This window comes from Aspergillus vadensis, assembly GCF_003184925.1.
Source record: "Aspergillus vadensis CBS 113365 unplaced genomic scaffold BO88scaffold_2, whole genome shotgun sequence".
NCBI classification, from domain to species: domain Eukaryota; kingdom Fungi; phylum Ascomycota; class Eurotiomycetes; order Eurotiales; family Aspergillaceae; genus Aspergillus; species Aspergillus vadensis.
The window spans coordinates 2,223,846-2,243,170 of record NW_020292040.1 but is presented as its reverse complement, the minus strand read 5'-3'; the positions used below and the strand labels follow the sequence as shown (position 1 = coordinate 2,243,170).

At 50.2% G+C, this 19,325-nt stretch overlaps 3 protein-coding genes across 3 annotated transcripts; 1 reads left to right on the top strand and 2 right to left on the bottom strand.

The window, feature by feature from the left end:
• Window positions 1-216: 216 nt before the first annotated feature.
• Window positions 217-1,926, bottom strand: BO88DRAFT_109564 (uncharacterized protein). The gene is made up of 2 exons (XM_025701253.1): window positions 1,767-1,926; window positions 217-1,703 (listed from the first exon to the last, which is right to left on the bottom strand). The coding sequence occupies exons 1-2, from the start codon at window positions 1,798-1,800 to the stop codon at window positions 418-420; spliced, it is 1,320 nt and encodes a 439-aa protein (XP_025567748.1). The 5' UTR covers window positions 1,801-1,926; the 3' UTR covers window positions 217-417.
• A 1,178-nt stretch (window positions 1,927-3,104) lies between these two features.
• On the top strand, window positions 3,105-6,299 carry BO88DRAFT_357926 (putative DNA mismatch repair protein (Mlh3)). The gene is made up of 2 exons (XM_025703776.1): window positions 3,105-3,575; window positions 3,624-6,299. The coding sequence occupies exons 1-2, from the start codon at window positions 3,329-3,331 to the stop codon at window positions 6,227-6,229; spliced, it is 2,853 nt and encodes a 950-aa protein (XP_025567747.1). The 5' UTR covers window positions 3,105-3,328; the 3' UTR covers window positions 6,230-6,299.
• Window positions 6,300-7,187: 888 nt separating this feature from the next.
• Window positions 7,188-10,724, bottom strand: BO88DRAFT_411325 (guanine nucleotide exchange factor; the record flags this gene model as incomplete). The annotated part of the gene is made up of 2 exons (XM_025708033.1): window positions 7,188-10,157; window positions 10,212-10,724. 2 exons carry the CDS (start codon window positions 10,722-10,724, stop codon window positions 7,188-7,190), a joined length of 3,483 nt encoding a protein of 1,160 aa, XP_025567746.1.
• Window positions 10,725-19,325: the final 8,601 nt, after the last annotated feature.

Sequence of the window (19,325 nt, the reverse complement as noted above, 5' to 3'; positions counted from 1 at the left end):
CATCCTACCGATCATGGTTCTTGGTATAGGAGGGGAATGTACAGATGTGCAAAAGGAGTGAAATCAGGAAAGGGAATATGTGGAATGAATATCAAACGCCGTTTTAACGCCTCATAGCAAGATAATAGATAGGTTGTGGGGGTATGTGGAGAAAGGACTCATTTCCCTCTCCGGGTGAGTTATGAAACGAAACCCTCCGTGTATGTGGTTGCATTAGTCATTACTTTGAAAGAAAGAACGCAGAAGCAAAAAGAGCAAGAAAGCAGAACAGGGTTCACTCAATCTGTCATGGAATATCTCATCTTGCGTAACTTCGTTGCAGTAGTAAAGAAGGAAAGAAATTGGGGAAATTTCTTTTCTTCATAGAAAGATAATCTGGGTGGGAGAGTGATTTGATGCCCGATCAAATCAATCACTCTACTCACCAGAAAACTCTCTCTTCAAGTCTGTCACACCCTCAACTTTGATTTCGGGCTCCTCCTCTCTCCCTTCGGCGAGCTTCTCTTCATCGCTCTCTTCACCGTTAATCTCTCCCCATCCTGAGCTGCGACGGCTGATTCGCCCCGTCAATGGTTGGTTGTTTGACGGCCCGGACCATGGACTGCTCATACCGGTCCCAGTGATGCTGGCTGCATTGCTGTCGTGGCGACTGTGCGATTGGGCCGCGCTGATGACACTCGCACCGTCTCCTGCAGTGGCGTTCTTGTGAAAGCTGCCGCGCTCACCGCTCCCTGCGAGAGGTGCGGCCCCGGACGCCGAGTAGACGCTGGCACGCTCAACACTGGCAAGACCCACCAAGCTAGGTCTGTTGAGGACACCCGGCGGATTGAATGAAGAGGAGGTCGCTGACTCTCCGACATTTCCACTCAGCACACTCAACGGTAAACTCTCACGGCTGCCACCGAACACGGAGGACGGCGCCAGGGCGCGAACAGAGGCATTTGTGTCCAAAGAGTTTCTACGGCGCCTCTTTGATGACGATGCGAGAGTCAGAATGGAGGCGTTGTCGGTCAAGATATTGTTGGCTGTCGCAGTACTGTAGGTGACCGAGTGACCATGAGGGGCAAGGTGGGGCGGCACGGCCGTTGCTGGCGACGGGGGAAACTGATGAGAAAATTGCACTTGTTGCGTCGCTGAGTTGTGTAAAGAACCGGTATGGGTCAGACCATGGTGCTGGTTTTGCGTATTGTAGAGCTGCCCGGAAGGTGCTGCCGATTGTACAGTGGTCAAGGTCGTGGTCAGAGATCGCACCGATGGCGCGGGCGATGAGAAGGTGCTCCCCTCGCCTCCCCCCTGCGAACTGATGCCACCACCCGCTGTAGCCATCGTCCCTGCCTTGGAGTATGCTGCATCGGAGATGGCCGTGTCGCCGTTGGTTGAGATGGTTGGTGCGGTGGACTTTGCACTGGTGGCTGGGATCTGCTGCTCGTACCCGGAGTATGTGAGAGAGGGTTCGCTCTGCGAACAAGACCTCCGATCGGAATCTGCGCTCGCCTCGGAAGTGTTGAAGTCGCTATTATAGTCGGGAACCATGTGGGCAGTGCCCGACAGCGGGTAGGGGTTGTTCTTCGAACTCCGGCTTTTGTATTTGGGCATCGCATGACGCTTGTTGGACCAGCGGTTGGCACTTGAATCGGTAGAATGTTTGAGACTGGCGAGTCGCTTCATCCAGCTAGAAAAGGGGTGGCGACGTCCATTGCGATCTATGCCTTGTACATGAGCAACAACCCAGACAAGAACTTCTGAGATGAGTTGAATTCACTCACCATGCGCCCTGGCGGGCCCTTCAGCCGTGGCCATTCTGGCCTTCCAACAATCCACCGGTGAGATAGCCAGTGAAAGTGAGTGTTTATGCGATCGCCACACTCACGACACGTTCCCCGTAGCGAGTGATGCAAGTCCACAGGGATACAGCGATAGACGGTTGGCCGATCAGATAACAGCCGCAGGGGAAGATGCGTGAACCAAAGAAACGGATCTAAAGGATCGGAGGGGTAGCGGAGGGAGTGATAAAGATGGGAGGTGTGACGGGGGGGGAAGAAAGCAGATAACTTCAATCCACGAAAAACCGACAGAAATCGTAGCAAGAAAAGAAAGCGTCCGGAAGGAAGAAAAAGAAGAGCGAGAAATTGGGAAAATGGCGATGGAGGAAGATGGCCGGCCATCCACCCTTTCATTTCCAAGTCAGGAGTTCCTCAGGAGCTGCACGTGATGCCTATCGGCCCAAATAAACGATCGGCGCCTGGATGTCGCCTTTCTCTCCTCTGCGTTTCACTCCCCAACCGATTCATTTATTGACTGAGTGATTGAGGTTCCTGCCTCACACTTCTCTCTCTTGACGTGTCATCATGTCTGCCCTCTGGATATTGTTTGTCAGTGGTTCAGCCTGACGAATCTGTGTCGATCTGTTACGAATCCCGCCTCCAGCACTCCGTCTTACAAGCTTCCGAGGCTGGAACTACTGCAGTGATGCGATAGCGCGTATCTCGCTAGCCCGCTTATTCGGTCCTTTGACATGGATGTTCCCGGCGAATTATGTTAGTCTATCCGTGCCAGTTCATGACTCGCTGCCGCACGCTTTACTTTTTAGTCTGGTGCATGCCATCCCACACTATGCGCTCGTGTCCAGTGCTTTTCCCTCGTGAACCATATCCCATATGTCAGCATGCTGCGATCTCGATCTGCTTCTATGTGCTTCATTCTGTACAATAGAGGCTGAGGGGTGAAGCACAAGCTGCACAACCCATGTTCAGGGGATCTGGTTCCTTGTTTGTTTCCACCCCGGAACCGGAGATTGTATACAGGAGGATCCAGTCACGATAAGCTCAAGCACCCAGATACCACACAGGCCAACGTAGCTTCTTTTCAGAGGCTGAACTGGTGCGCGCATCCTGCCTGCCTCTTTGAAGATCTTTTAACTGCCACAAATATGACAGTATTCTGTCGAAGTCTTCGACAATCTCGTAGGGAGTGTAGGGAGTAGGCCATCAATACTGCGATTCCATGATCGCTTATCGCCAGATGTCTTATCATCACGTGATATGAGACATCATCGGCCGCGGTTTCCCCTGCTGGGCTTCATTTCAACTGGCTCTCCTCGTCAACTGCCGACATGGCCTGAATCTATGCATTTCTCTCCCCTTTTTGAGTCGATAACTGCTTTTCTGGATAGATTATCCGCTTTTGTCTTTCGATGACCGGTCTATGCTTTCTGGTAAAGCTACAGGTCAGATTTCAAGCGCTATCAACTAACTCGGAGCGCCACCACATTATGGCAACATGAGAGAATCTCTACAAGGCTATAAACTGATCTACCAACCCCCTGGCGATGTCGTCATGGGACCCCAAAATTCGACCTCTACCGCCTGATGTAGTGGCAAAGCTCAAATCCTCAACTGCCATTACACACTTGAACGGGGTTATTGTAGAGCTAGTCAAGAATGCGTTGGATGCAAATGCTCGTACAGTCTATGTGACCGTCGACTTCGTTCGCGGAGGCTGTATAGTTGAAGATGACGGAGATGGGATTCCTCCAGCGGAGTTTGAACCAGACGGAGGATTGGGGAAAGCCCACCGTAAGTTCAATCGTCGCATATCAATGTCCTTTACTCATAGAGATGCAGATACTTCAAAATACCATTCGAGTCATGCTATAGAAGGACGTAAAGGGCTGTTTCTCGCCTCACTTGCTGCCCTTTCTCTGCTGAATATCACATCACACCATGTGCGCCATTCGAGTACTAATACCGTAACGTTCCATCACTCGACACCGGTTGCTCGATTGATGCCAGCTCCAGCATATCAAGAGCTAAGGTTCAGTGCCCATGGCACGTCCGTCACAGTAAACGATCTGTTCGGCAATATGCCCGTGCGCGTAAAGAGTCGAGCATTGGCTCTTCAAAGACCAGATGAACTGGAACGACAGTGGGAGGAACTAAAGCACTTTCTGGTGTCATTCATGATCGCAAACGATAGGATGGCTAAGCTAGTGGTCCTCGACGCTCATAGGGATAAGAAGATCACGGTACATCCACAGAGACCTGCCAGACAATATGGCGGGGAACCCGATCTACAACGGCTTCGTTCTATCCTGGCACAGTCGGGGCTGGTTGAGGCTCAGAATACGGGCATCTGGGATACCGTATCGGCCAGCGTTTCTGACCTCACAATACATGCGGCAGTCTCCTTGATGCCTAGCCCTACGAAGAAGGTCCAGTTTGTCTCTTTAGGCTCGAACCCGGTGTTCGCGAGAAACAACGCAAATCTGATATTTGCGGAAGTCAATCGCTCATTTGCCTTGTCGGATTTTGGGTCTACAAGAAGCCGTTCCTCTGCAGCTGAAGCATCTGTCCGGGCTGCTGATGGCCAACTCATGCATAGCAAACCCGCGTCTAAAGCAGTCAATAAATGGCCAATGTTCTATATACGTATAGACAGCTGCAATGAGTGGAATATCGACGATGATACGCAAGAACTTCCAGAATCAGACAAATCTCTTCAGCGTATACTAGATGTGCTGTCGACAATGATCAACGAATTCCTCAGGCAGAGCAGCTTACGTCCACGCACTGGGAAAAGGAAAAGAGGTTCGCCCAATGTACCGCCAGCTACTACGCGCCCTAGCAGCGTGAAGACCGGAAGGTCTCTAGCTTCAGAAGGCGTCGGCTCTGTCGCCGAAGAGACCCTCGGTGGTCAAATCAAGCTTCCCTCTTTGCGAAGACCACCCAATGTCAGCCATCATTTCGGAGATTGGACCAGAATCAAAAGTGCAAAGCCGGAAACTTTCAGCAAGAGGTTGCCTTTACGCGGTCGCGAATTCGGGTCAGCTCGCTCACAGAATAACCCAACTCATCAAGTCCGGGATCAGTTAAACCAGCAATCAGCGCTTCTATCTGCTGGCGAGGAAGGCACGGCCACCGAGCCCCGATCTCCTATACCAGACGTATCAGGGATGCACGAAGGACAACTGAATCAGATTCCCCAAGAGACAGATACCGACACGATGATGCCCTGGGTGGACCCTTACACGGGTAGACGCCATTTGATCAACTCACGGACTGGCCAGTCCATGCTCCTCGGGTCTTCAGGAGCATCGGACGTGGTGCTGCGGCCCCGGTCCACTGGCTGTATACAAGAACCACATCCTACTTCAGACGAAGTGCAGCGACCAAGGTCGGTCGCTCTGCAAAGGACTGACAACAAGTGGGTTGAAAAGCTTTTGGACAATTGGATTAATCCTGTTTTTGGCCGCCCAGAGAGGCCTATCAGTGCGATGGATGTCAGTGCTGGCCACGAGACAGCTCGCCCCGGGTCTAGTTCGCGGGACAATCACGGTGAGCTATGCGGATTAGAAGGCATGGGAGTGTCGAAGTTCCGCGGCAAACTGCGTAAACAGGATCTCAGGGCTGCAGAAGTCATCGCTCAAGTGGATCAGAAATTCATCCTCATAAAGATGCAAATGCCCTCTAATAGCCCTGGGGACCCTGCATCGAACCTGATCTTGATCGATCAGCATGCTGCAGACGAGCGATGCCGGGTCGAGGCACTCATGGCAGAGCTGTTCACATCAGAAGCAGATAGCCCAGGCTCCATCCAAACCATCACGTTGAAACCAATTATTTTTGAAATATCCACCACCGAAGCATCCTTGTTTAAACGATACAAGGATTTCTTCCAGTCTTGGGGAGTAACTTACACCGTGGAACAAGGACCCAGAGACAAGAATGTCTTCATTTTCGTACACACCCTCCCAACTCTCATCGCCGAGCGCTGCCGCACCGAACCCGACCTAGTCACCGACCTCATCCGCGGCGAGATCTGGAGACGCGAAGAAGAGTACGGACGAAGCCGACAGCCTCACCATGCGCCCGGCATCGGCCACTCTCGTCCAGATATGGCTCAAGCCAGCAGCAGCAGCAGCAGCAGCAGCTGGGTAGACCGACTCGACGGCTGTCCTCGAGGGATCATCGACCTGCTGAACTCTCGCGCATGCCGCACGGCAATCATGTTCAATGATGTTCTGGATAACGATGAATGCCAGAGTCTGGTTAGACGACTCGCAGATTGCGTTTTCCCTTTCCAGTGCGCACATGGTCGGCCCTCGATGATACCTATTTTGGAAATGGGGCCTACTGCTGTATCATTGGATCAGACTCCGGAGAATAATGAATATGAAGGTCCGGGTTTTGTTGGTATGTTTAGGAAATGGCGGGATGGGGGATCTGGTTAGCTACTGTGTTTAGGTTTACCTCACTGTTACTATACTACTATTACTACAAATCAATTGTGGAACTTACAACTATAAGATTCAATCTACTATGTAGGAAGTATATGATCAGACCATGATCGATCGATTAGTCAATAGACTAGTATGTTGCAGAATGGTATATACAAATAGTACACAGGTAGATCCTATCCTAAGTATCCTTCCAAATATCCATCCAATCCATCCCAAGTTTCCATGCCATCCAGTAAGTAAGTTCCTAGTCCAAACAAGCCAAGTCCAAGTACAAATCCAAGCAATGCTCCCATCCATCCAAAGAGCAACCAACCAATCAATCAATAAAACAATGATAGTAAAAATGAATCAAACAAAAGGGGGTGAATCAAAAAAGTGGATAAAAACACAGAGAATGGTATAAAGATAAAAAAGCAGAGAGACGCACTCATGACCCATCATCAATACATGCATCTCCATAACAGCTTGAAAGGCAAGGCAAGGCCCAAAATTCGAATCAACGAGTATGTGTGTGTGTGCGAGCCGCGAGGCCCGTTCCCGACCTGTAGTATAAGACCCCAATATATGCTTTGCCCCTCCCTTTTTTGGTAGTGTCATTTTTCCCAACCGCCCCTGTGCATGCAATGTACAACATTCCGTGTTGTTTTTTGGAAGCCCCGCCGATCATTTCCTCTTTTTTTGTTTCCCTGAACAAGAAAAAGAAATAGGATTGAAAAGATTCACGAGTACCGCCCAGAGATATAATAGAAATTATAAGAGATGTGGATGGAGGAGGGTGAGAGCGAAAAGGTTATACACAGCGGAAATGCGAGGGTAAAACGTGTATGAGAAGGAAGAGATGGGAATAAAAATGGGTAATTGGGTAAAAATCCGTAAAAACATGAATAGAAGTGACTGTCGTAAATTCATAAAAGTGGCGGCCGTGACGAATGAGTGGGATCCGACCTGTTCAACCGTTCGTCGCGACCGACTTGGACTTGGAGGGATGTGTCCAGGAAAGAAAGTCGAACTTGTCTTTGGCGTTCTCGAGAATCGAAGAGGAGCTGGATTCAGGCTGCATGCGCGCTTGGGGCACTTCCCGGGGCTCCAGGACCAGCGACCGGCGATAGAATGTCTGCAGACTCTTTTCGCCGCTCGATCGCACACGAACGAGCTCGTTCTGCATCCACGCCTGCAGTTCCGGCACTTCCGTCAGTCGGTACGGAATCTGGAATCGCTGTAGCTCGCTGATGATCTTGGCCGTCTTCATGTGCTTGTCGAAGTTGATGACTGCCATGTCACCCTCATCTGTGGGCAAGGTACGCAGTGCCTGGTTACCGTGGTCCACGAATGTGAGATCCGTAAGGTAGGTGCCGACGAAAGGCAGGCAAGGAGGAACGCGGTTCTGCAGTCGCTGCCGGAGAACGGAGTAGTTCCGTGAGACATCGACAATGCCTCGCAGGTATTCAAGGGTGGTTTTGGTCTTCTGGGACACCACTTCCCAGGTCCGCTTCAAGCGGGAGATCATAGATGAATTCAAGGAGCAGATGATGGCCATCAATGAGTCGTAGTTGCTGAGCTCCAGGCACTTGTTCGCAATCTTGACCCAGTGCTTGATGATCGCTGCACGCTTCTTGGGCTCTTCCAGCTGGAGAATCGAATCTGCTACGAGATGTGTCAGATCCGTGGACAGAGTGGCCATAGCCCTGACGTTAACAGCCAAGGAACCGGATTTCTTCATCCACTCCGTGGCCAGCAGCTCTTCGGGAAGAATAGCGCAGAAGATGCGCGATTCCTTGATTGTGAACTGGCGAGCAAGTTCCATCGGGTCGAAATCCAGGATGGTGATTGTGCCTTCGCCGTTCTTCCACTGCTTCAGAAGGTTGACTTCCTTCTTTCCCAGGATGGGCGGTGGCAGAGGTGTGTCTGGGTGCACATATTGTGCAGTTGCAGTGTTGGTTTTTCCCATGGAAGACACCAGACGCGGTACGACCGGTCCGTGAACCATTGAGACCTTTTCGGCTAGCTCGACAAGCCGCTTTCCAGCAGACGGAAGGTTGTGCATGAGGGTCGTGCTGGCGAAGTTCACAATGTATTCGAGGGCACAGTTATCGCAGTCGTGACGCCAGTGGGATTCGAGCCAGCCTTTGAAGACGTTGTAAACACGAAGACGAACAGGCCCGGCGGTGTGAGGAGTGTCCCCGATGTAGTTGAACCGATCAACCAATGTCTCCGCAAACTCAATTGGGGTTGCGAAAAGACGGAAAGTGAGATAGAAGGTCGAAACGAACATCGCGTCTGGCGTCGACTGGTGTGCAGTCAGCTTCTCGACGAGCGCGCGTAAACTTCCGCCCATAATCTGGCCATCCTTGAAGATCAGCTCGTGCGCGTAAGTCTTCTCCAGAATATTGGCTTCTCCTTCTTCCGTTTCCTCGGCTAGGGTAGAATGACTGATGCTGCCCTTAAGAGAGGGAACCTGGTAATGATTGCCAATGTCGGGCGAGGTAGCGCGAGTGGAAGTCTGGGAGACACCACTCATCTCCGAGTCACGAAGACGGCTGTTGAATGTAAAGCTACTTCCATTGCTAGTGATGCCTCGGCCAAAGGACTCACTAACATCGGACTTAGCTTGGCTGTCCCTATGAGGGGGGATCTCAATGGGTTGGGTATCGTGAGACGAAAAGGATAACTTATCCAGGCTGGTGGAGAGGTGGCTGGTGGATGGAAAAGAGGACATGTCGGTGCCGGGAGTGCTAGCCCCATTACGCGACTGGAAGGACGAGGGAGTAGTATCATCCGTCAGACCTGGGGTTGGAGGAGAGTATCGGTTGTTGATGGAGTTGGGAATTTGTAGAGGAGGCGGGGGCAAGCGCAAAGAAGCTTCTTGAGATCGGTTCTGGTGACCAGCAAAGGTGCTTGTCTTCGGGGGTTGCGGGGTTTTGTTGGCGTCGGTCATTGCACTGGTCGCAGCAGGCAAATCCTGGGGCATTGCCTCCAGCTCGAAATCACCGCATTGCTCCAGCATCAGTCGAGCTTTGGCCAGGCAGCTCCCCGCTGCTCGCACACAATCAGTGGCGGCATCCACCAAACGCTTTCCTTCATCAGGCAAAAACACAAGCTCATCATCTGGAGAATGGGCCGGTCGGAAGGCGTCCCGGGCCGCATAGACCAATTCGGAGAGGCGTTCATACATAGTGTCTCTAGCTTGCTCCAGGAGCCCACTGCCCTGCGGGTCATGCTCGCAAGTGGCCTCGACGACGGTAAGCAGCGCGCGGCACGAGCGCACCGCCTGCTCCGTGGTCACGACCAATTCCGTTGAGGAGCGGGATTGCAGATGAAGGCCAATAAAGGAGCCCAGCACACCGAGGAATGCATCGTAGGCATCGTTCAGTCGTTCGGACGCGAGGTTGGGGTTGCGGGCAATCGCGGCCGGTCCCGAAGTCGAGACCCGGTGGGAGACGGAAATCCGCTTGGTGGTCACCGACACCGGACGGGTCTGCTGAGAGTCGTCGAGGCGAGTGGATGCTCGGCTCATATCCAATCGGCTACGGTTCATGAGTCTAGACTCGTTGCGCTCCGTGTCGGCCTCGGAGCCAGCAGCTTCCGAAATGGGGCGAGTCTCAGAAACCGTAGTGAGTGGGCCGTGCTGGTAGCCTGATTGCTGCTCTAGCTCGGCGATCGTTCTGCTCAGGCCAACTTCCTCGGTCCACACATCGAGGAAACGAACACCTCGCGTTACAATGCGGAAAGCCTTGAGGAGCATTTCATCGACCATGTAGTCCATTTCATCCTGCGTCGCATTGCCGCTGGCAACCTCCTGAAACCTCTTGGTGGTCCGGACCAGAGATGAGAGCTCAGCCAGCAACGCCTTGCGATTCCTGCGCAGACCGTCGTGACTGGTGACCAGGATACAATCCCGTGTGAGACATTCAGATTTTTGCTGTGACCATGTCAGTTATCCTCCGAAAGCACCAGCTAGGAGTTGAACACCTACCAATAGGTAGCGCACGCCAGCAATCAAGCCTCGTACAAGATCCTGGTTGCCAGCGTCGTTCAGAGGGAATCCACAGCCTCCTCTGATGATATCCCAAAAGTCGGTCAACGCCTTTAGGAGCGGCCGCATAGGCTGTTGGTCATACGCTTCGCAGTAGTTGGTGGGTAGCCAGCCCCGAGCTCCAGTATCTAATAGTGTACCGTCGGCCCAACCATTGGTGTGAACAGAATGCACGAGGACGATGTCGCCTTGGTCCAACGGGAGGGTGACAGTCGACGGGGATACATTTCCGGAGGGGTGATAAGGATAGAATGCACGGAGGTAGTTGTGGAAGACGGCCCTCGGCGTCTCAGATTGCTCCATACTGTCGTCTTTGTTTTCGTAAGGTGTTAACGGAGGGCTCATTTCAAGATTGTGCTGGTAATGATAGTGTTGTGGTTGGTCGTCGTAGTTGTAGTGAAGGTTTCCCTTTTCGATCTTCAGTGGCGCAATGTGTCGCTTCATTGATTCCATGTCTCTATTCCTGAGACGGGATCGATGTGGATGTGATAGCCTTCCGCTTGGTAGGTCCAGTCGGACGTCGTGGTCACTGACCAAGGCTTATGCGAGAGAAGACGCAATGAACATTCTCGTACTGTCCTATGAATGGTGGTAAAGGCGAAGAGAAGCAAGTGAGTTGCACAACCGGAGTGAGTCAGTGATGTAGTGTAGACAAAGAAGATGATCGAGCTAGTCGAGATGTGATGATGCGTGTGGCTGTAATGCAATCAATGTCTGTGATAGAAGGTCAATCATGCGGCGCTGCTGAAGGCTGGTGCGAGCCTTGAACATTGACGGTGTGCTTTCTACCCTCAGGCCGGCAAGGGCGTCTGAAGGATGTTTGGGAGGGGATGGTTCTGCATGTCTCCCGGGGAATGTCCGATTCTAGGGAGGGGAATGGAAGGAATGCTGGGGAAGGGCAACCGGTTGCTAACGTACCTTGAACGCGAACCTAGAAAAACGCGGAAGAAAACGAAGGAGGTGCGTGGGTTGAAATTGCAGCGATGCGATCGATATATAGTAGTTGCTCGTCGAGAGTAATTCGGCAGCGTCTCTACTGCAGACACGTTCTTCAATGCGCGGGATCAAACCGAGGAGTGAAGTCGAGCACGAGGAAACCGGGGAATTGAAGAAGGTTTGAGGCAACAAAAGCCGAGTAGACAAGCCGCAAAACAAAAACAGAGTGTGGCGAACAATAACAAGCAGTCACTCGACGCCCGGGATGAGGGAAACCTGCCTCGTTGGAAAGGGAGGGCGAGTGAAAAGCGGACTGGATAGTGCTGTAAAGCAAGCAAGGACCACGAGTCGACCCCGGACTAGATCTTCGAAAATCCACGGGTTACCTGCGACAGTAGGAAAATTAACCCGGACAACGAGTGTGACCTTTTCCTTCCCAGGAGTTCGATCGACGGGGAGTGCAGCGACTATGACGACAGGCGGAAACGAGGTGAGCTCCTGCTGTAGCTGTGCGTCGGGAGGGATAATCTTGTTCGCAGACAGACACGCAAGGGCCGCGACAGTTTCCAAGACACGGCGGATTAAGCAGAGACCGGGGAAGGGCGGGAATGAGCGCAATGCAGGCCGTGTCGGTTTATGAGTAGAAGTGATGTTGTGTAATGCTATGCTAAGCTATTCAAGTCAATTGCCACCAGCAGCAATGAGTGAACGATCGGATAGTAGCTCCACCAGGGTTTAGATGGAGAAAGGGGAAGATAATCAGTAGTGATGATGTATATAGTATAGTGAGTGTGCGAGGTGAGAGTGGAGGAGGAGGGGGTGGGTGAAGGTCAATGAAGAGGGAAAAGAGCGGGAAGGAGAAAAGAGGTTCAGGGAGAGAGAGAGGGTGAGTGGATGTCAGTCCGTGTATGTATGTAGACGGATGTCCGTGTGTAGGTAGCGATGTGACGAGATCGAGTCAAACGAACGATATTGAGGGGAACGGTCCAAGGACAAGGAACCAGGGAAGTACCTGGTACTAGCCCACTACTAACAACCTGACGGAGAACGGGGACGAGCAGGAGCAGTTCTCCAATCTCCAGACTAGTTGGTGCGGTGACTGGCCTAGAAGAGTGGATAGCAAGCACTGGTGGTTATCCACAGAACCGGTGGATATGACTCGATTCGGATGTGGAGCAGACGATCGGTACCCCTTGTGCACCTTGAGGTCTGTTTGGACAGACAACAATGAGGGAATGGCAAAAAATAAAATAGGGACAACCAAACTGAACCCACGGCTGAATGGATGGATTGATGGATGAATTGATTGATTAATGTCGTGCGTGCGCATGTATGAGTTGAGGAGAAGGAGAAAAGAACGCGCAATGATAAGGGTCGTGTCCAGCCTGTCAAAATAATATACTGAACTAGCGGTGCTTGCCTTCGGTATACAATCATCCCATCAAAAATCTCATAAAAAGCAATTAATAGAAAAAAAATTCCCATTTACAGTGCACTCACTCCCTTGTTCTATTTTATTTTTCTATTTCTTATTTTTATTTTTATTTTTCCTTTTCCCAGTCGGAGCCGAGTCTGGTCTGATCTTTATTTTTTCTTTTTCTTTTTTTCATTCTTTCTATTCTTTCTATTTTTCATTTCCTATTCTATTTTTTCCCTACAGCTGTTCATGTGCAGTAAGTATTTCTTATTTTTTGTTTCTCTTCTCGGTCTTCTATTTTTTTTGTTTTCCCAGTTATTTTGATTTTCCCCTTTTTCTCCCCAAACTGCCTTTTTCCGAGGAACCCAAAACCAACCAGTGGCCGCCCAACGCACGCAGCTAACCTTTTAGTCCTGCCTAAACGGTTATGATCTGCCATCACACAACCGGTGCCAGTTCCAGGGTGCTACTACGGCACGACCTATCTATCTGTCCAATCCATCATGCAATGTAATTTTTATTTTTATCTAATTTGCCTCTTTCTCCCGTCCGATAAATAATAATAAAATAAATGATAACAATTAAAAGAAAAATCCACCCCATGATATGATCGCGATCGCGATACTCCTCCATCCAATCTCCAGTGGTTTGTTTCTCCGGAATTGAACTAAACCTGAAATAAATAAATAGTATACCACTATACTTCTTAGTTAGAATACGTACGTACTTTCCAAACCTAAGTAAGTAGTGTAGTAAGTAGGTAAGTTTACTTGTGTACTTAACACAAGCCCATCATCCACCTAAAGCCTACTAGCCAGCTACACTACCAATGACTGGTGGACTACTAGTGCGGAAGCCCGTCCTGTCAAGTCAGTCAATCAGTCAATCAAACCAAACTCGGGCAGGTAGGTGTAAGTAGGTCTCCGTCAGCATATTAAAAACGGCCACAGCGGACCTTCCCTTTTCCTTTTTTTTTCTTTTCTTCCCCCCCTACTAGTACTATGGCTTGGCTCTCGGCAGTGTAGTACGTAGTACGTACTTTTGAGGGGTAAAAGAATTTAAACAAAAAGGAAGGGGAAGACAAATAAGAAAAAAGAGTCTGCTTACACCATCCGTACTAATTGTGTTTAGTGCGTGCAAGTGAGGACTTTGACAGGCGGGCAACATCCCCCCCTCCTTTCTTCCTTCCTTCCTTCCTCCTTCTCCAAATTAATAACGCGCGAGCTATGGTATTCTTCTAATTTTGATTCGATTCGAATACTAAAATTAAAAAATAGGAATAAATCCTTCTATCCACTGATCTTTCGTTGAATAAATTAAATTTAATATATACGGATTGTTTTTAATTTATGCAAGCACATCATCCTTATTACTCTCTCTCTATTATTCTTCTTTTTCTCTTTGGAGTTGCCGCTAGACCTTGTTAGGGCAGGCCCACCGAGATGGAGGATTGGTAAGTGGGGAATAAAGATGGACTTTGTGTATGGACAAACAGGGGTTTGAGTTTGAAGGGCCCAGTATTGCTGGCAGTAGTTTGGCCTGTCTAACTAACTCCGTAGTCTAGCTACTACTTACTTGGTAGTAGTACTGCTGGAAGAAGAAAGATGATGATTAGATATATAGTTAGTAAGTGATAAGTAATAAGAATTGACTCTCTTTATTATTTCACTTTCTGTCTGGGCAATTTATGTATGTATGTCTAGATGTATGTATGTATTCCTTTCGGGTCGCTACTTGCCTTAGTAACCGAACAAACATACTTTAAGAGGTGGCAAAAAAAAGCCACGGCATCCCCTCACGTTTGTATACGCAGCTCTTAATCAAAGTCACGTCTCCCCCTCTCTCTTTCTCCAAGAATTGAAGGAAAACAAGCACCTCGTCACGGTGGTTACCGAATCCCTCATATTCTTGGATCCGGGGTTACCATCAATTGAAGCAAAGGTGGAAGAACGGAAACGATTAGTAAGAGAAATAGTACGAAAGTATGGGGGAAAAGCACACTGACTTGAGTGGAAAGTCAAAAGTCGGAAAAGTCGAAATTTTGGGACGTCGCAGACTGGACGGGGGAGGAAAGGAGGAGACTCGACTAGGGATCGACAAGGCAGTAACCATCCCACTGGGACCTCTCGAGAACTTTCTCGAGGCCATCATGCACTGGCTTTACTTTTTCCTATTCCCACAACCCATCCTGTAATTGATTGGTCGGGTACTTTTTGGATGTTTCAATTGCCTCGACAGCTTCCGCAGCGGCCCGTTCTGGCTGCTTGCTGTACAGTATCCTCTTTGGGATTACCCTGCGTATTCGGCCTAGGCATCGAGATAATTACTCGGCGTTCAGCTTTTCGCCTCTTGCTGCTAGTCATCCGGTCCACAGAGGCGAACTTCAAGCAAGCAATCAAGCGAGCAAGATCCCAGAAAGAATAGGGCAAAAAAGGAAACCTAACCAGTGGCAATCTGAAAATTCAGGATTATCCGAATTGAGCCCTTCTTACTTGGGTTACTTGTTACCTGGTGAAAAAGAACTAGTGCGGAGCACCATTGGCCGAGAAAGTAACGGCCTCGAAATAGAAACCGATGGACGACAATCCGCGTCAATCAGGGCCCGGCAAAAGAAGGGAGAGAGGAGCAGCCAAGATGAGGGGCCAATAGGATGAGAAAATGACCTATCGACTGTCACGGGGAAACGGGCAAGCCAAAGCAATGAAAAAGGATGAAGACTAAGGATGCATCATTCCCTCCTCCCGACCCACAGGCTAATCCACTGCCGAGCCAACGAGCTCTCCCAAGCTGCTGGCCCGGCTTTCTTGTCGTTTCTGACGGCCGGGGAGAAGCTCCAGGCTCAATTCTTAGCTGTGCGGATACTACTACTGTCCAAGTAGGGTTTCGGGGTGATCACACAAGAGAGACATGGCCAAGTCGAGCATTTTCGAGCATTTCCTAGGTTATGAACTTACTAACTCGGTCGGTTACGCGGTTCCATGGAACCAAATCGATATCGGATAACAACCAGCCAATTGCCGATAGTAACATCGAGATCACGACAATTGGAGCAACAAGTAGAGCTCCTCAATTCTAGTCGCACAATCTTTGCGAAGGGATTCACATGTCTCTCCTGATGACCTACCATGTGTACTCTATTCTGTACCTGCAGTCCAACCCTGTCTGCAGTGCAGCAAGTGAAGTGTGCAACTGTGACGGCGATCCAGATACGTAGTAGTTCTGTAGGGCGGTGACTGATCTCCTCTCCTGGTTGTTAATGGAACAACAGATTACACACCTACGTCAGTGATAGACAGTCAAGTCACATTGAAGCTAGCATCTCCAGATTGCCTGTGCACAGATTTGAGGGAAGTTATTTGTGGCACCGGATTATCTACGACGCAAGGGCAATCGCGCACAGCCTTAGTTACTACCACTTGCCCCCGCCTGTGCCCGTATCCACCACCGATCGATATATAAAACCATGCTTATAAATGCATCATTACATAGGCTCATGAAACTCATAATTAATAATGATCTCCATTGCTTTCAAGACACGAGAACTAAATGCATCATGCATTGTCTACATTCGGCTTATAATTCCGCAGGAGTAGACAGATGGCTTACTTAGCCACTTGATTATTGATTCTCCAGAGGAACCGGACCATTGCCACTCCGACGTCCACACATACACACATGGGATAGAGTCTCCGAGCTATAGCTACTACTATGAACCATGATGAACCGAGGAATCAACCCACCTCTCTCTCACATCTACAAAATAAGTCACTACCAGTCACCTCCCCCAATTGTACCCGTAGATCTTCCCTTGGCGTTGTCACTACACATTCTTTGTCATGTTAATATTTTCTTTTGATGGCGTACGTCTCTCGCACTCTATACCCTTTTTTACTTTCACTCTCTCATTCTCCCCCGCGCGCTCAGATACGACACTAACCAGTTAGTACTATTACCCAAGCGCACCGTGACATCCCGCCTAAGAAAACGGGCTGATAACTATCTATCCGACTATCTATCAGGCAAAGAAGCAATTCAATTCAGGTAAGCAAGCATGCAGATAGACAGATATCTGTACGATGTATCGCGAATCCCCCACACGGCCATCATTCATTAGTGCATACATACATACATACATACATACGTACCCAAATATGAGCCGATGAGATGAGGGGGGCGCAGCAGCGCAATATTTACTTCTGCCGCCGCGGGACTCCGTCAGCTTGGTTCTCGGGTCTGATCGCCACGATTTGATCGGGGTGCGCATACATGAGGGGGGATGGGGGGAAAGACTTACTAGTTTGGATCTCGCATGCATGGTTAGTTGGGTGAAGGTTGGGGAGGTGATAGGTATGAAGTCAGTAGTACTCCGTACTGTAGTAGGAGTAGTAGTAGTATGTCTAAAGTAGGTCTAGTTGGGAGGCTAGGTGGTGGTGGTTAGTGTTACAGTGCGTAATGCCAGATCGAGTAACTCTTCCTATCGGAAGGAAGTCCGCGTCTTCCGTTTAGTTTTTTCTTTGGTTTTCGAGTGACGCTTACACGGCGTATAGCAGTTCCCGTGTCGATTAGGTTCGAAGTCAGACGAGGAACAAAGACACCCTGAGACGGGATGAATGAAGTACGACGCCGGTTTTGGTGCTACTGCTACTGCTACTACGACTTAGTTATTATTACTACCTTGGCCCCCATTTCTACGAAGGGAATGACAGGTCGTAAACGGATGATTTCCGACTACTTCCCGTGGTACAAAGGAATGATCATCAAACTATATATACTATGTGGGCATTAGGCATGAAGCCGGCGTTGTCCCACAGGCACACACACTCACACACACAGCAGCCGTAGATAGTTAGTTGGTTAGTTAGTTAGCTCGAAGGACGTGCTGACTGCTGACACCCGACCGTTGATGCCGGCAAGCTTGAGTCCAGACCAAAGGAGCGCTAATTTCGAGTGGGAATTTCCCGTATGGGTTTAGGCTGACGGGTTAGTTGAGGGCAAAGCGGTCATCCTTTCTCCAGAATCCCCATTCGAACAAAGGGAGTCTCATTCAGGCTCAGCTGGAGGACAAGGCTTGTTCATCCGCCAGGTCTAGAAACAACACGTGCCCGTCGCTGTATGCGGGACTAATTTGGTGAGGGGTTGGCTTGTAAACTAAACGAGGGTCAATGCTACTTCTTCCCTGTCACCTTGCCTTAGCGAGTATATATCTCCTTGGGCTTCGAGGAAGTCGGTTTGCAGATCCCACGGTGATCAGATACCACAGGGCTCAGCTACGAACAATGTGGCTAGGACCGAGGAAAGAGACCAACATCAATGCATCAGCCGTTCGGGAGCCAGAACATCAAAGCATATCCCGAAAGAGGGGGTGATTGTGTGCTAGGCAGGCAAGTATAGTATGCGCCTAGACTAACAGCAGCACAAGAACGACAACGGGATCTGCTCTGGCTCACACATACTAGAACCGAACAGGACTGACTCCGAAATTACTTTGACCTCATTAAATCACTCTGGCGGATGGCAGGCCCAGGAATCCCCACCGACAGGCACTAAAATTGTTAGATTCCGTCTCTCATCCATCGCCCGTTTTTAAGGACGGGATGCTCGGTGTGAATCACTTTCACTGCGACAGCTCTTCCCCCCACATAGGAAACCGCAGCAACGCGGGACGGCTCGAGTCACAACTGAACCTGAGCCCGCCCAAGGCTAGCCGTGTTCTGTCCTAGTCTTTCCCCTGTGCCGGCGGAACGAAATGGATAGGAGAAGGCGTTCCCTGGATGAACGCGGATTAACCGACCGCGTCGCGTCGGGAGGGAGAGACGATCCGTCTGTCGCGGGCGTGTATGAATGTAGGGTACGTATTCAGTAGGATTGTGTGTAGGGGTCGTGTAAGTGACCGATACCTAGCTAGTAGCCTTATCACTCCAGGGGAATAAGGAAGGGGGAATTCCACGGGGTCTGGCTCCTTTAGGAGGAGGCTGTTGTGTCTTTCTTTTTCCCGTGCCTGCGCCGCTGCCTGAGATCTCAGGAACCCTCACGTGTCGGATGATCAGGTGGTTTGGAAGATATACTTTCTTCATCACTTCCTTGGATTTCATTTCCGACCATCACATCACACTGATCGTCCTCCTTGCTCGATCTTGCTATTCGCTTCCTGTATCTACTCATCTTGCCATCCACGAACGAGCAATGTGCCACGGCTGACTCTTCCTCCTGCCTGACTGCACATCCGCCAATAATCCCTTTACCCTCCCGCCCCATCGGCCCACAGTCGAGCACATCTGGATCTTCGGTCGCTAATGGAGACGTGAAACAGAGCGAGATGCTATTCCCATGGTACGCTGTACTCGCTCCTCAGTTTGCGGAGTATCGGCCATCTATTTGAGAACCCGTGGAACCGCCCTGCCGACAGAGCATTAACTGGATCAATCTGATCGAGTCGCAAATGTGGAGCCCTCTTTCCGATAGTCGAGATCGAGTGCGCGCATCTGGTCTATGTGACTGCTCGTGGCTTGGAGCACACACCAGCCGTCACTTTGACAGGATCTGGCTCCTCGTGCGTCTAGATCGACGGCCATTGTATCCTGGCTCAATGTGCATGACAGCGCACGCTCGACTGGCTGATCTGATCCACAATGGCTCCTACACTGACATTTCCGGCGACAGCATATCGAGCACGGAGTAGATAGATCAACTTCATGCTCTCT

Coding starts and splice junctions, on each gene's coding strand:
- BO88DRAFT_109564 (XM_025701253.1), bottom strand. CDS start 1,800: ATGGCCACGGCTGAAGGGCCCGCCAGGGCGCATG. Junction 1,704..1,766: donor AGGGCCCGCCAGGGCGCATG/GTGAGTGAATTC, acceptor TACAAGGCATAG/ATCGCAATGGACGTCGCCAC.
- BO88DRAFT_357926 (XM_025703776.1), top strand. CDS start 3,329: ATGTCGTCATGGGACCCCAAAATTCGACCTCTACCGCCTGATGTAGTG. Junction 3,576..3,623: donor AGGATTGGGGAAAGCCCACC/GTAAGTTCAATC, acceptor ATAGAGATGCAG/ATACTTCAAAATACCATTCG.